Source organism: Canis lupus, chromosome 2 (assembly GCF_048164855.1).
Source record: "Canis lupus baileyi chromosome 2, mCanLup2.hap1, whole genome shotgun sequence".
NCBI lineage: Eukaryota > Metazoa > Chordata > Mammalia > Carnivora > Canidae > Canis > Canis lupus.
In genome coordinates, this window is record NC_132839.1 from 64,468,266 (window position 1) to 64,481,518 (window position 13,253).

At 44.0% G+C, this 13,253-nt stretch overlaps 1 protein-coding gene across 1 annotated transcript; it reads right to left on the reverse strand.

Moving 5' to 3' along the window:
• Positions 1–642: 642 nt before the first annotated feature.
• On the reverse strand, positions 643–10,374 carry CLRN2 (clarin 2). The gene is made up of 3 exons (XM_072786399.1): positions 9,720–10,374; positions 3,546–3,725; positions 643–2,524 (listed from the first exon to the last, which is right to left on the reverse strand). Exons 1-3 carry the CDS (start codon positions 9,970–9,972, stop codon positions 2,259–2,261), a joined length of 699 nt encoding a protein of 232 aa, XP_072642500.1. The 5' UTR covers positions 9,973–10,374; the 3' UTR covers positions 643–2,258.
• Positions 10,375–13,253: the final 2,879 nt, after the last annotated feature.

Here is a 13,253-nt window from a genome sequence, read left to right on the forward strand (position 1 = left end):
ATTTCAATACTCATTGAATGAATAAATAAATGTACCAAGACTCTCGGATATTTATCATATAATAAACTGTTGCCAGTCTTCTGTGTGATTTATTTTTCAACTGTCATCAGGACTTTATGTTAAACTTGATAGGACATTGACATTTCCACTTGTTTTCAAGACAGCCCTGCACTCTGTCACTATCTTTTGGATCCATCTCCTATCACGTTAACTATCCCTTCCAGCCCTGTGCCATCTGCATATTTGATGAGTGACATCCGTCTGCGCTCGACATTACTGTAGCTATGTGTGGGATGGGGAGAGAGGGCTGGAAGGGACAGATGGGCCCAGCAGGGAATCACGAGCAATTAGAACAGAAAAGATGTCATGGAAACCTCTGGAAGCTCAGCGTTAAGCAAAATAGAGTAAGTCCAGATCGAGTGTCATTTTAGATGGAGCTAATTTAGAGGATTAGACAACTTTCACTTGGCATGAAGATAGGAGACCTGAGAAAGAATTCACCCCAGATGGCATTGTAGGAAAATGAATTAATGGAATTTTGTACCTGTATGAGTAAGGGTTCTCCAGACAAATAGAATCAATAGGGGAGTGTATGTGTGTATATTTGTGTGTGGCAAAGAAAGAGAGACAGGCAGAGGGAAAGACCATTTTCTTAAAAAAGATTTTATTTATTTATTTGAGAGAGAGTGTGAGCATGAATAGGAGCAGAGAGAGAGAAGCAGGCTCCCAGCTGAGCCAGGAAGCCCAACATGGGGCTCTGTCCCAGGACCCTGGGATCATGACCTAAGCCAAAGGCAGATGCTTAACCATCTGAGTCACCCAAGAATTTTTTATGTTTAGAATTGGCTCACATGACTGTGGGGACTGGCAAGTCCAAAATCTGCAGGGTGGGCCAGCAGGCTGGAGATCTAGCAGTTGCACTTGGAGTCCAGTGGCAGCTTGCTGGCAGCATTCCCAATCCCTTGAGGGAGGTCATTCTTTTTCCTAAGGCTTTCAACTGATTGTTGAGGCCCACCCACAAGATGGAGGGCAATCTCTTTTACTCTCTTTTACTGATTGAAGTGTTAATCCCATTCAAAAAATACCTTCACAAAAACATTTAGAATAGCATTTGAACCAAATATCTGGGTACAGTGGCCTGGCCAAGTTGGCACATGTAATTAACCATCATAGTACCATTTACGGGAAACCCAACACAAAGAAACTGGGTTTACCTATCTGGTGAATTAGAACATTCTCATCCCTCTGGGTATTCACATGCTTCCAGGCTCTCTGTAATTCCATACCTTGTGCCTCCCCCTCATTATTAACTCATCCTGACATGCCCTTCACCAAACCACTGGAAAAAGTCTACTCATCTTTCGAAGTTCAGATCAAATGTCAACTCTCAGATACTTTCTTTCATGCCACATCCCATCTGGGAGAAGAAATTCCTTCTTTAGTCCTTTATGCATGTGCTGTTACAGCATTTAGCACATTGCATTCCAATTGCTTGACTATCAAACAACAGATTAGCAAAGTGGTTACAAGTATAAACTTTGGTTTACCCCAATCTCTGTATACTTTAGTTTCTTCATCGATAAAGTGGAAATAAAGTAGTACCAACAATCTGAATTTATAGCGAGGACCCAGTATATGTAAGACTCTTAGAAGTGTCTGGTATGTAGCAGCCACTTGAAAAAAAGAGAAGGCAGGTATTTCCATTCTTCGTGGTATTGTTGCTATCTGATGCCTGTCTTGTGGAAAGATGAAATGTTTCTGGAGGACAGGGAGGTTACCATATGCCACTTTACATCCCCTCTAATATTATGTGGAACAGAGCAGGGATCTATAGGTATTTATTGGAGTGTTCATTACCTTATATTTGTTGAGTGCTCTCTAATCATAGATACATATATTCATTCAAAGGTTGGCAACAATATTGCCCATTTCAACCTCATTACAACCTGGTGAGGTCTTATTACTCCCATTTTAAAGATGAGAGGAGTGAGAAGCAGACATTAAGTGAATTGTCCAGTGTCCACACAGCTGGCAAGTAGCGGTCTCTAACTCCAAGGTCAGTGTGAAGAAAGGGCAGGGATGCCAGGAGTTCAGGAAAGCTTTCTTTTCTGATCTAGGCACCGCCCTTCCTCCCTCCACTTTTTTCTTCTTACCTTCCAGAACATGGGCGTTCTGGACTGCTAAGGCTGCACGCAAAGGGAGGTCCCCGTTCACACTGCAGAACTGACTCAGGAAAAGGTGTAAGCAGCAGAGGGCCATCAGTATAGGATATCCTCAGCCGTGACCGTGGCCTCTTCAATTTTGGTCTTAATCTCCGGGAGCGGAATTTGACTGATTGCCACCACTACCAAGTTGGCAGCGTGGGCAGAGGCACTGGCCACGCAGATCCAAAAGCACTCTTCATATTGTTCCTCCACCACCACGAAGCGGAACAGCTTCTCCTGGAAGTTGGCGATGCGCTCAGTCAGGTCGTGAAATTTCACGGCGGCCATGAAGCTGGTGATGGCCAAGGCCACGACTCCACCTGCAACCCAAACATCACCCTCATTCGGTGCGCAACTCGGTACAACTGTACTGACCATAGGTGACATTTCTGTAGCACAGGCAACACACTTGCTTTGGGTTGAAAAAATATTTAGGGGGACACAATGGTTTTTTTATTTTCTTAAGTAAACTCTACCCCCAAGGTGAGACTCTAACTCAAGACTCCAACGTGAAGAGTCACACACACACATACTCTATTGACTGAGCCAGCTAGGTGCTGGGGGTGACACACATTTTAATGTGCTTTTATTTAAAAAAATTTTTTTTTAAAGATTTTATTTATTTGAGAGAGTGAGCAAGAGAGAGAGCACAAGCAGGGGGTAGAGGGAGAAGTAGGCTCCCCATTGAACTGGGAGCCTGATGTGGGGCTCGATACCAGGACAGATGCCTAACTGACTGAGCCACCCAGGTAACCTGAAGGTTGTGAGGTTTATTTATTTTTTTTATCCTTTAAAGATTTTATTTATTTATTCATGAGAGACACAGAGAAGCAGAGACATAGGCAGAGGGAGAAGTAGGCTCCCCAGGGAGTCTGATGTGGGACTCGATCCCAGGATCCAGGGATCAACCTGAGCCGAAGGCAGATGCTCAATTGGTGAGCCACCCAGGCGTCCCAGGTTGTGAGGTTTAAATGAAAAGAAGCCGATCAAAGAGGCCAGGTGCCTCATCTCCTGTTATTTGGAAGGTTCCCTCCCACCCTCACAGCAGTGCTCTACCTCTTCCCCTCCTCCCACAGTGCCCTCTCTTCCTCCCTCCACCCCCCTTCTCTTTTCTTCTCATACCCCACTTCTCCTCTTTGCTCTAAGTCCTCATCCACTCACTCATGCCACCAATTTGGCTCTTTAATGTGACAGAAATTCTGCAACTTTCAGCAAAGAGGACACTCATATCCATGAGGAAGTTTGTAGACTAGGGAAGGCTGCGGTAGGCACCTACCTACTTGGAACTCAGTCTAGTGGTGGCAGTAGATGTGGATTTCTCTCCCTGTGGGCCTTCCTTACCTGCAAGGACATTCCATAGGCAGATGCCCCCGGGGCCGTTGACTGCCCTATATGGAACCTGGATCATGTTGAGAATGGCAAAGCCCATGCTGACCAGAGCCAGGGCCAAGGCCAAGAAGAGGAGCAGCAGAATTGTCACGTGGAGGCCTCCATTGAGTTCCTTCACCAGGTGGGGGAAGACTGGGGGAGAGAAGACACAGCCAAGATTTCAGTGTCAGAGCTGAACTCAAGTTCCTACAGTCCAGGCTTGCTTACCACAGAGGCTTTAATAGAGGGGAATGAGGGCAAGGCAGCAAGGGCTGGGTTCTCAAAAAGGAGGAGACTTACTGAGATGAATTCATGCACCCCAGATTTGCCACTGGTCAGCTGGCCAACAATCCTCTCTTTCTTGCAGTGGATGCAAAATCTAAATGTATCCCAGCTGGCAATTTAAGTTGCATTGACTTCAAAGCCCTAGGATCTGGTGTGAGCTAATAGACGCCAGCCCCAGATAGTGTCTCTTTAGCAAAGGAGGTTGGCAAGAGAGTCAGCCAAGGAGGGCTGATTGAAAAGCTTTGATCTGGGTCAGAGAGTTGCCTTCATTAAATCAGAGAGGTAGAAGAGGTTTCAGGTACATCTGCGAAGAGTGTAGAAGGGTGAAGCAGAGTGAAGCCTAGACCTGGCATTTAAAGATCTGAATTCAAATCCGTTTTGCTCATTTGCCGTAAGTATAAAATTAGATCCTTTAAATCCTGCCTCCCCTATCCATCTTTCCAGATTATTGAGTGAATCAAGTGAAGTGCATAGAAATAATAATTGCACTTAGTGAGTATTAATAGGAAGCTAGGAGCATCATCTTGGATCCCTCAAAATGACTTGGCAAGGTAGTCATTTTTCCTCTTGTATGAAGGACACTCATGTATGTAGTAGTCTATTATAATATCAATTTTCCATATTTATGTGGCAGATAATTTAGTGACTTATTAATTTGTATCTGTTTTCTCTATATTGGCCACCACATAGTAGCTATGAACAGTAAATGATACAGTATGGCAGATATTGCCTGGGAAAGACTGAACTCTCAAAAAGGCAGCTGTGGCTGTTGCTGTTCTATTGTTTCTCTCTAACTTAGGAAAAGTGAGTGATTCCTCAGAGTCTCAGTTTTCTCATCAGTATAATGGAGTAGAAATAGCTGTGTATGTACCGAGGGAATCAACATTTACTGAGCAGTCACATAAAGAGCCAAATGCTTTACATCATTATTTTACTCACTGCTTGTGACAAGGATATAAGGTAGATTTTATTTTTATTTTTTTAAAGGTTTTATTTATTTATTCATGAGAGACACACAGAGAGAGGCAGAGACATAGGCAGAGGTAGAAGCAGGCTCCATGCGGGGAGCCTGATGCAGGACTCGATCCCAGGACCCCGGGATCACAACCTGAGCCAAAGGCAGACACTCAACCACTGACCAACCCAGGTGCCCCTGGGTAAATTTTATTAAACCCATTTCTGCCTAGGCTTGGACATTATGTCCCTTATCTTTGGGCAAGGTGACTCTGAATTCTATATAGGATTATAGTCCCAGATGCCACATGATACATGGAGTTTAGATCACTGTTTTCAGTAGTTACACATGAATTAAATTGACAGAAGCTAAAGAACACCCAAGCATTATCCCCCTCCTCTGCAGCTAATCCAGGGTTTCTACTGAGCACCTCGTGGTCAAATCAGGGTCCATCTTGTGAGTCTGAACTCCCTGCTTCATCATTTGGTGTCATCATTTGATGATCAGCCCCTCCTTGTCCCCACTGGGGAGCTGGGACTCAAAGTTTTCCTGGTTCCCCTTATTCCCCTAGTTCTTTGCTGGCTCAACTGCCTCCCTGTATTCACAGAAGATTGGTGTCTCTCCCAAGCTTGAGATTTAGAATATTTGTTCTTCTCCCTTTAAAACCCTTTCCAAAAAAAAAAAAAAACCTTTCCACTGAAGTTTCCAGATGCCTCACATTTACATCCTAGTTCTAATCTAACTTTCTTTCTAGTTCTGTATTTCCATGTGTATTAATCTGCAGGTGGTTATCTTGTTAGCGTCAGAAACTTTACCTGAAGCTTCTTCCCAAGGGATTTTTATTTGCAAGGCTTCTCTCCTTTCCTGATGTGCCCTCGTTTTTTGTTTTTGTTTTTTTTTTTCTTTTCAAACCTTCAGCCCTGTCCAAGAGAACGTTGTGATAGGTGCAAGTCTGTCCCTGACCTGCAGTGGCGCAAAATCGGCCAACACAGGAGGAGCCTGGCCCAGCTCCAGTGAAAGTCTTCAAAGAAAATCACAGCCAAGGTGTTGCTGCAAATGGAAGTTTATATAACCTCCCTTGGGACACCCAGAGGCAGCCGGGAACAAAACTGTCTTGAACATTGCCCTCCTCAGAGCTGATATTCAAACATCCTTTATGATTCTCACACGGTTCTGGTGCTTCAGAGAGCAGATCGGGTTAGATGAACCCTGGGTGCTGTCTCTGTACATCCCTCTGGGAAGGAAGCAGAGGAGGGAATGGGACATTTATGGAGTTCCTCCAGTGGGCAAAGTGCTCAATTGCTCTGGCTTCTGACGAAGGTGGTTTACTTTCTGTGAGCTGGGATGGAAGGGGTTTAATTGGCTGCTGCCGAGGAAGGGCTCAGTCTTTATCTCCTCTCCTTGGGCCATCTTCTACTGCAAAGCTGGTGTCTGCTTCATCTCCTTCTCCAGAAACAGTGCTTATGCTTAGGGATTCCTGAATTATGCTAAACCTACTAGCTGCCACCTCACAGTTTCTAATACCAGTTGAATTGTGCCCTGGCTACCATTCCCCACAAAAAAAAGATGGGTTGAAGTCCCAATCTTCAGTACTTCAGAATATGACCTTATTTGGAAATAGGGTCTTTACAGAGCTAGTCAAGTTAAGATGAGGTTGTTAAGATGGGCTCAAATCCAATGTGGTTTGGTGTCTTTATAAAAGGGGAAATTTGCACACAGAAACCTACAAAGGGAAGACCATGTGAAGAGACACAGGGAGGATGCCTTGGGAGACAGTGCCACAAGCCAAGGAATGCCCCTGGGATACCAGAAGCTGGAAGAAGCTAGGAAGGCTCCTTTCCCCACAGGTTTCAGAGGGCGCATGGCTCTGTCGACTTGCTGATTTCTTGAGTTCTAGCCTACAGAACTGTGGGAATAAATTTCTATTGTTTAAGTCACCCAATTTATGGTAGTACTTTGTTATGGGAGCTCTAGGGAACTAATACACCCTCCATTTGTTGGGGTGACCACTTAGTCATTTTTTTTTTTAAGATTTTATTTATTTATTCATGACACACAGAGAGGCAGAGACATAGGCAGAGGGAAACACAGGCTCCCCTTAGGGAGCCTTATGTGGGACTCGATCCCAGGACCCTGGAATCATGCCCTGAGTTGAAGGCAGACATTCAACCACTGAACCACCTGGGCATCCCCACTTAGTCATTTTTAATGGGATCTGTCCACCCTGGATCCTTCCACCCCTGAGAATCCCCATTCATCTACCACCTCCCTTTGCTGAATTCTGGAAAAACAATAAGGATGACTAGGATGATGCCTTGCTTTGGGAAAGTTGCCAGTCACAAATTCCAGAAGGAGCAACATGATGAAAAGTAGAACTTTGGGGTCAGGCTAACCTGGGTTGGGGTCTGGCTCCAGCATTCAAGGCTCTGTGACCTTCAGCAAGTTGTTTAACCTCTCTGAGCCTTAGTTTTCTCCTAATTGGCAGAACTGTGGAGGATTAGTGTAGCACAGATCACAAGTTTGGTATCTTGCATGGGAACATTCAGTATAAATTAATTTAAAAGCACTTTATTGTTACTCATTCAACCAATGTTCTTGAGAGCCAGTGTTCTGATGCACTCTTTTGGGGGCTTGAGATCATCAATGAATAAAACAAGATCCTTGCCCTTGTGGCACTACATACTAAAGGAGTGGAGACAGATAATAAATAATAAACATACCAGAAAAATTATCTAGAATGTAAGAAGGCAGTTGTCATGGTAACATGATATATCATGATATATAATTACCAAGGGCTATTTTTATTATATCCCCTAAGTACTATCTTACTCATTAAAGTCTCTGGAATCATGCTGCTATTGACTGTCACTCCCTTGTTCAAGCTTTGGAACTTCCTTCATAAGGTTCTTTAATCTCAATTAACTATATTTAAAAATTGAGCCTTTTCTCCCCCAATTGTATTTGTGTGTGTATAGTTTTAAAAGAATCCCAAACTTCAGAAAATTGTAAGAATGGTACAAAGGAATTTGTTTTTTTCTTCTGAACTGTTTGCAGGTAAATTTCCCCTGCACCCCTGAGTATTTTAGGGTCTATTTCATTCAAAAAGAGATTCTCTTGGGGCACCTGGGTGGCTCAGTGGTTGAAGGTCTGCCTTTGGCTCAGGTCGTGATCCCAGGATCCTGGGATCAAGTCCCCTGCATCAGGCTCCCTGCATGGTGCCTCCTTCTCCCTCTGCCTATGTCTCTGCCTCTCTCTGTGTGTCTCTCATGAATAAATAAATAAAATCTTTAAAAAAAAAAGAGATGGATTCTTTTACAGAACCACAATACCAAAATCAGTGAGTTAATGCTGGTACATGACTTCCACTTAGTCCCACACCCTATTCAAGTTCCACCAACTGTCTCACCAAGTGATGTCTTTTATAGCAAAAAGACCCAATTCAGAACCACCTACTGTGTATAGTTGCTATGGTCTCCTTTTGATGTCTTTTATTTTTACTTCTTCATGTGTGTGTTTTTTCTGTTTTGTGTGTGTGTGTGTGTGATTGAGTAATGTTTTTAACAGCTATCTTTCCAATATCTCTGGTCCAATTTCATTGTTGGGTAAATATAAATATTCCCAGAGCTTTTTGCCCCTGATTATCCATAACAAATATACATTTCCTTCACATATATAAGGGATGCCAATTCCTATTATTATATTTATCAATGGCTTTAGCTTTGTCTTTATGCATTTAATAAGATACTTAACCCCAAGGAAGATTCTAAAAACTATGATTCTGAAATATAGAAACCGATTGAGTAAAATTCCTTGTCCCCTTGCATCGCATTATGTTGATTAATAATGGTTGTGGAGGACACTGTTCTCACGAGCAATTTAATGGATTCTAAAGATTTGCAGAATATTGCCTTTTTTGCTTTGTTTTTAATTCTCAGAAGATCCCTTATAAGCTGGGCTTGGATTTCTGCTCTGTTTACACCCAGAGCAGCTCTGACGTAAGACTGGATGTCAGCCACTGACCGTGCCTGCTCATGTTAACGGAGAGCTTCCAGTACCTTGCCCTAGGTCTTCCCTCCAGGATCACCCAACTTGGGCTTTTTCTTTCTTTTTCTTTCTTTTCTTTTTCTTTCTTTTCTTTTTCTTTCTTTTCTCCTTCCTTCCTTCCTTCCTTCCTTCCTTCCTTCCTTCCTTCCTTCCTTCCTTCCTTCCTTCCTTCCTTTTTCCTTTCCTTTCCTTTCCTTTTCTTTCCTTTCCTTTCCTTTCTTTTTTTTTTTTCCAATTTGGTCTTTCAAACAAAGTAGGCTTACTGCAGAGTCCAGCATACAGCAGCCCCTTTGCCTGTTCTGAGACTCTGGAGCTTTTATATAAATAGAAGTGGAAGCGTGCTGGGCTGGCTGAGAATGCCCCCGACACGTGGCATGGGTCTGAAGTCTGCTGTTTCCGGGCTGGGGGACCTCAGGCAAGTTATATAACCACTCCAAGTCTCAGTGTAGTCCTCTGCAAAATGGGAATGTTAAGAATTCCTTCTTCATAAATTTGTTATAAGGCTTAAAAGAGAGAAGCCATGTAAACCATTTAGCAGAATGTCTGATACATGTAAGTGCTCAATATTTTAATAGTTATTTCAAAGAGAGGTAAACTACAGAAGTATACAAATCCCTATTTTTTATGTCTCTATAAACTTCTGCAGAAAAAAAAAGTTCTTGATGCTGAATAGGAATGTCATCATGCCTGAGATTGAGGCAGAAGTCAAATCCCATAGTTAGGCATAAGCACCCTTGTAAATTAAAAAAAAAAAAAAAGGAAAGAAAAAAAGGAAAGAAAGAAAGAGAAAGAAAAAGAAAGGAAGGAAGGAAGGAAGGAAGGAAAGTGTTCTACAGCAGCTTGCATGCCCTGAGTATACTCACTCGTGAACTGGGACTGGCGGCCCCCAAGCCCGCACTGTCGCACTTTACATCCTCGGAAGAGCCCATAGTAAATATCCCCAATGAACTTGACCAGCTCTGGATCGGTGGCGTTGACCAGGTCAACTCCAGTCTGACAAAGGATTTTCCCACTCAGCCAGTGGGGCATTGTCAGGGCGACGATGATCAGGATAAAGGAGGAGAAGCTGAGTAAAGATGCCAGCCCATACCACGCCTTTTTGAACCATCCAGGCATCCTAGTGGGTGCAGGTCATCCCACAGGTTTCCAGGCAGCAGCGAGAGTCGCTGACATTCTCTGGACACTCTGCAATTGCCTGGTCCAGGGTCAGCTCTTCCAAACACACCATTTCGGGATCTCGAGTGCACCTCCTGGTCCCCCCTCAGTGCCTGCCTCCACAGCCCATGTTTACTACAAGCACATCCGGAAGTCTCTACCGAGACCGCCTTCACCTGACTCAAGTGTAGAGCAGTGAGTTACCCAAGGAAGTAATCCTATAGCTCCCACTAGGCTACAGTTTCAGCAGAGGGTTTAATTGTTCCACGTTTCAGGTATTTAAATAACCCTGGCGTGGACCTCTTGATGGCCAGGAAGTCATTAGCAGGCAAAACTAGGTGGATCTGACTATAAAGAGACACTAACTACTCTCAAAAAAATGCATACAATAGAAGGAAAAGGAGCATGTGATGATTAGCGCTAGAATGCTGCCTGCAATGCGTGGTGTCAAATGTCTAGCTCCTGGCTGCGTGCCTGGGCATTTCTTTCTCTAAAATGTCACTGCTGTCAGAACCAGAACTGTTATTAATACCATGCTATGACCTCTGTTCTCAAGGCTTTTAATTGAAATGTGTAAACAAGGCTATATGATGCTTGGATTTATCACTGGGTGAATCTGCCACGGGTAAAACTGCAGCAGGCATCAGTCTGTGGCTGCTGGAGCAGCCTGGACCCCAACACTCAACACTCCTCTTCTCCAGCAGTATCCTCCCCCATCACCAACTTTGTGTCATCTGAAGTGGGAAAGAAAAACATTTCTCTATTGTGTTAGCAGATAGTCCTACCATGGGGGGGGGGGGGGGCAGGACGGGGGGGGGGGCTTTACTTCTAATACAGAAGATTTGTTTCTTTTTCTTTTAATCTGTAGCTACTAAGAATGAAATCTTCCCTACTTTCTGCCCCCCCTCCACTTTCTATCTTATACTGTGGCTTTTCGATTTTGACTTTTAATCTATTATGTCAAGTTAATGTCATGTGAGACCGGTAACAGCAACTCTCAATAGTTTTGGGGAGTCAAATTCGGGAGAAGTGGCACAGTGAAAGTTTTATTTGGTCACAGAGGTCTGGAGGTCACATGGGTCTGGGTTCAGGAATTTCCACTGTTAGCCAGCAAGAGTTCCAGAATCCTCACTTGGAGAGCAGCAAGGAGCCTGAGGAACATGTCAGTTTCCTTCCCTATAGTGGGGTTCACTTCTGTGGTCTCTCCACAATGAAAATAAACGAGAGTGTCTCTGAAGCTTGTGTAGAGCTTTCCTTAGTACAAAGAGCTTTTGCCATATGTTTGCTCTCCCCTGATGCAGCAGAAACCCTTTCTGGTAGGCAAGAGACATACTATTCTTTTTTTTTTTTAATTTTTATTTATTTATGATAGTCACAGAGAGAGAGAGAGAGAGAGGCAGAGACACAGGCAGAGGGAGAAGCAGGCTCCATGCAACGGGAGCCTGACGTGGGATTCGATCCCGGGTCTCCAGAATCGTGCCCTGGGCCAAAGGCAGGCGCTAAACCACTGCGCCACCCAGGGATCCCGGGACATACTATTCTAATGACCTCTCTCATGAGAACTCTGGATGTCAGGGCTGAGGCTGGAGTTCAGGTCTTTGAAATACAACAGCTCATCTTCATCACAGTATCCTGAAATAGCAAATGTTTTTCTGGAGGTGAATGGATACAAAAGGCTGAGAAGAAGGGTTTCATGTTAATACATGACCAATAATGTTATTTATTCTTATAGTAATGAAAGTCTGCTTTGGATCTGTGTAATACCTTTGCATTGTATTTCTGCCTCAGATGATGGACCTATGTCAACTTTTGGTATTTTAGAGATTGAGCAACTATTTTTAGAATAATTACTTTAGAAAAATATGGGAAACAGATGATTCCCAACAAGCTCTGGCAATGCTGAATGGAAGTGTGGTTAAGTAGGGCTCTGTTAAAGATCTGGGTTAAAATTCCTATTTCTCTGGGCAAGTGCTTGAGACTCTCATGCTCAGTTTCCTAATCTGTCATGGGATTGATGGCATCCAGAGGGCACCAAATAAATGGTGTTAACCTTCTCATCGGGTCTTCTAGCAATTCTGTTCCTGATAATGAAGCTTCTGATAATAGATGGTGTTGTGGGCTGCATCCTGTTCCCTAAGAACATATTTTTGTGTGCCTTATCTGGCACAAGTGTATTGAGCAAACATCTGTGTGTCTGCTTTGTACAACACTGTATGGTGGGAGGGTGACACAAAACATGTATAATATTGCCAAAACAGTGATACAAAAATTGTAGCATACTATACTTTAAATGTTTAACACTTCACAAATCAGTGCTTTTGAAACAACAACAATAAGACCACGAAAATTATTACAAGAGTTCTAAAAAATTTGACTACACGTGGGACAGCAGGCCTTTGGTCTGGTAGAGACAGTTTAAGATGCAGGTCCTATAATAGTGTCCTTGGACCTCTGTGACTGTATATAAGACTCCATTTGACAAGAATGTTGAAGGCCCACAGTTAAGCCCCACCAAATGGTACCAACTGCCCCCACTAAAACAGCCTGGCATTTTCTTTCTCCCAAACTCACAATCTCTAAGAAGTGCAGTGATGTAACAGAAGTAGTGGCAAAAATAATAGTATTAATAATGCTCAATCGGCATTTATTGAACTCCTACTACTAGCCACACACTGTTTTTAGTATCATTTTGAAAAATCCTTTCCAAAATCCTAGGAGGACAGACCATTAGCGTTCCCATTTTACCGAGAGGCGACTGTGGCACAGAGCCGCCGAGTAAGTTGCGTAGGGACACACAGCTATTAGACAGGGAGTCGAGCTTCAGAGCTTGCACTCTTATTTATTTATTTAATTTATTTTTTAAAAAAATATTTTATTCATTTATTCATGAGAGACACACACAGAGACAGGCATAGACATAGGCAGGGGGAGAAGCAGGCTCCTCTCAGGGAGAGGATCCCCGGATGGGGGATTTGATCCCAGCACCCCGCCCTCTGCCCCGGGATCACGCCCAGAGCTAAAGGCCGACGCTCAACCGCTGAGCCACCCAGGCGTCCCTTGCACTCTTATTTGAAGGTAAAATATATGCGTGGTTTGTGCCGTCGGCCCGACGGACTCTCGGCATCGTGAGCGCACACCTGCTCTCCACCCTCCCCGGGGGCCCTTAGCTCCGCGCCCTGCAAGCCCCAGGTGCCGGGCACCCACAGGCGGGCGGCGGGGCTCGTCCGGCGGGACCGCGCGCT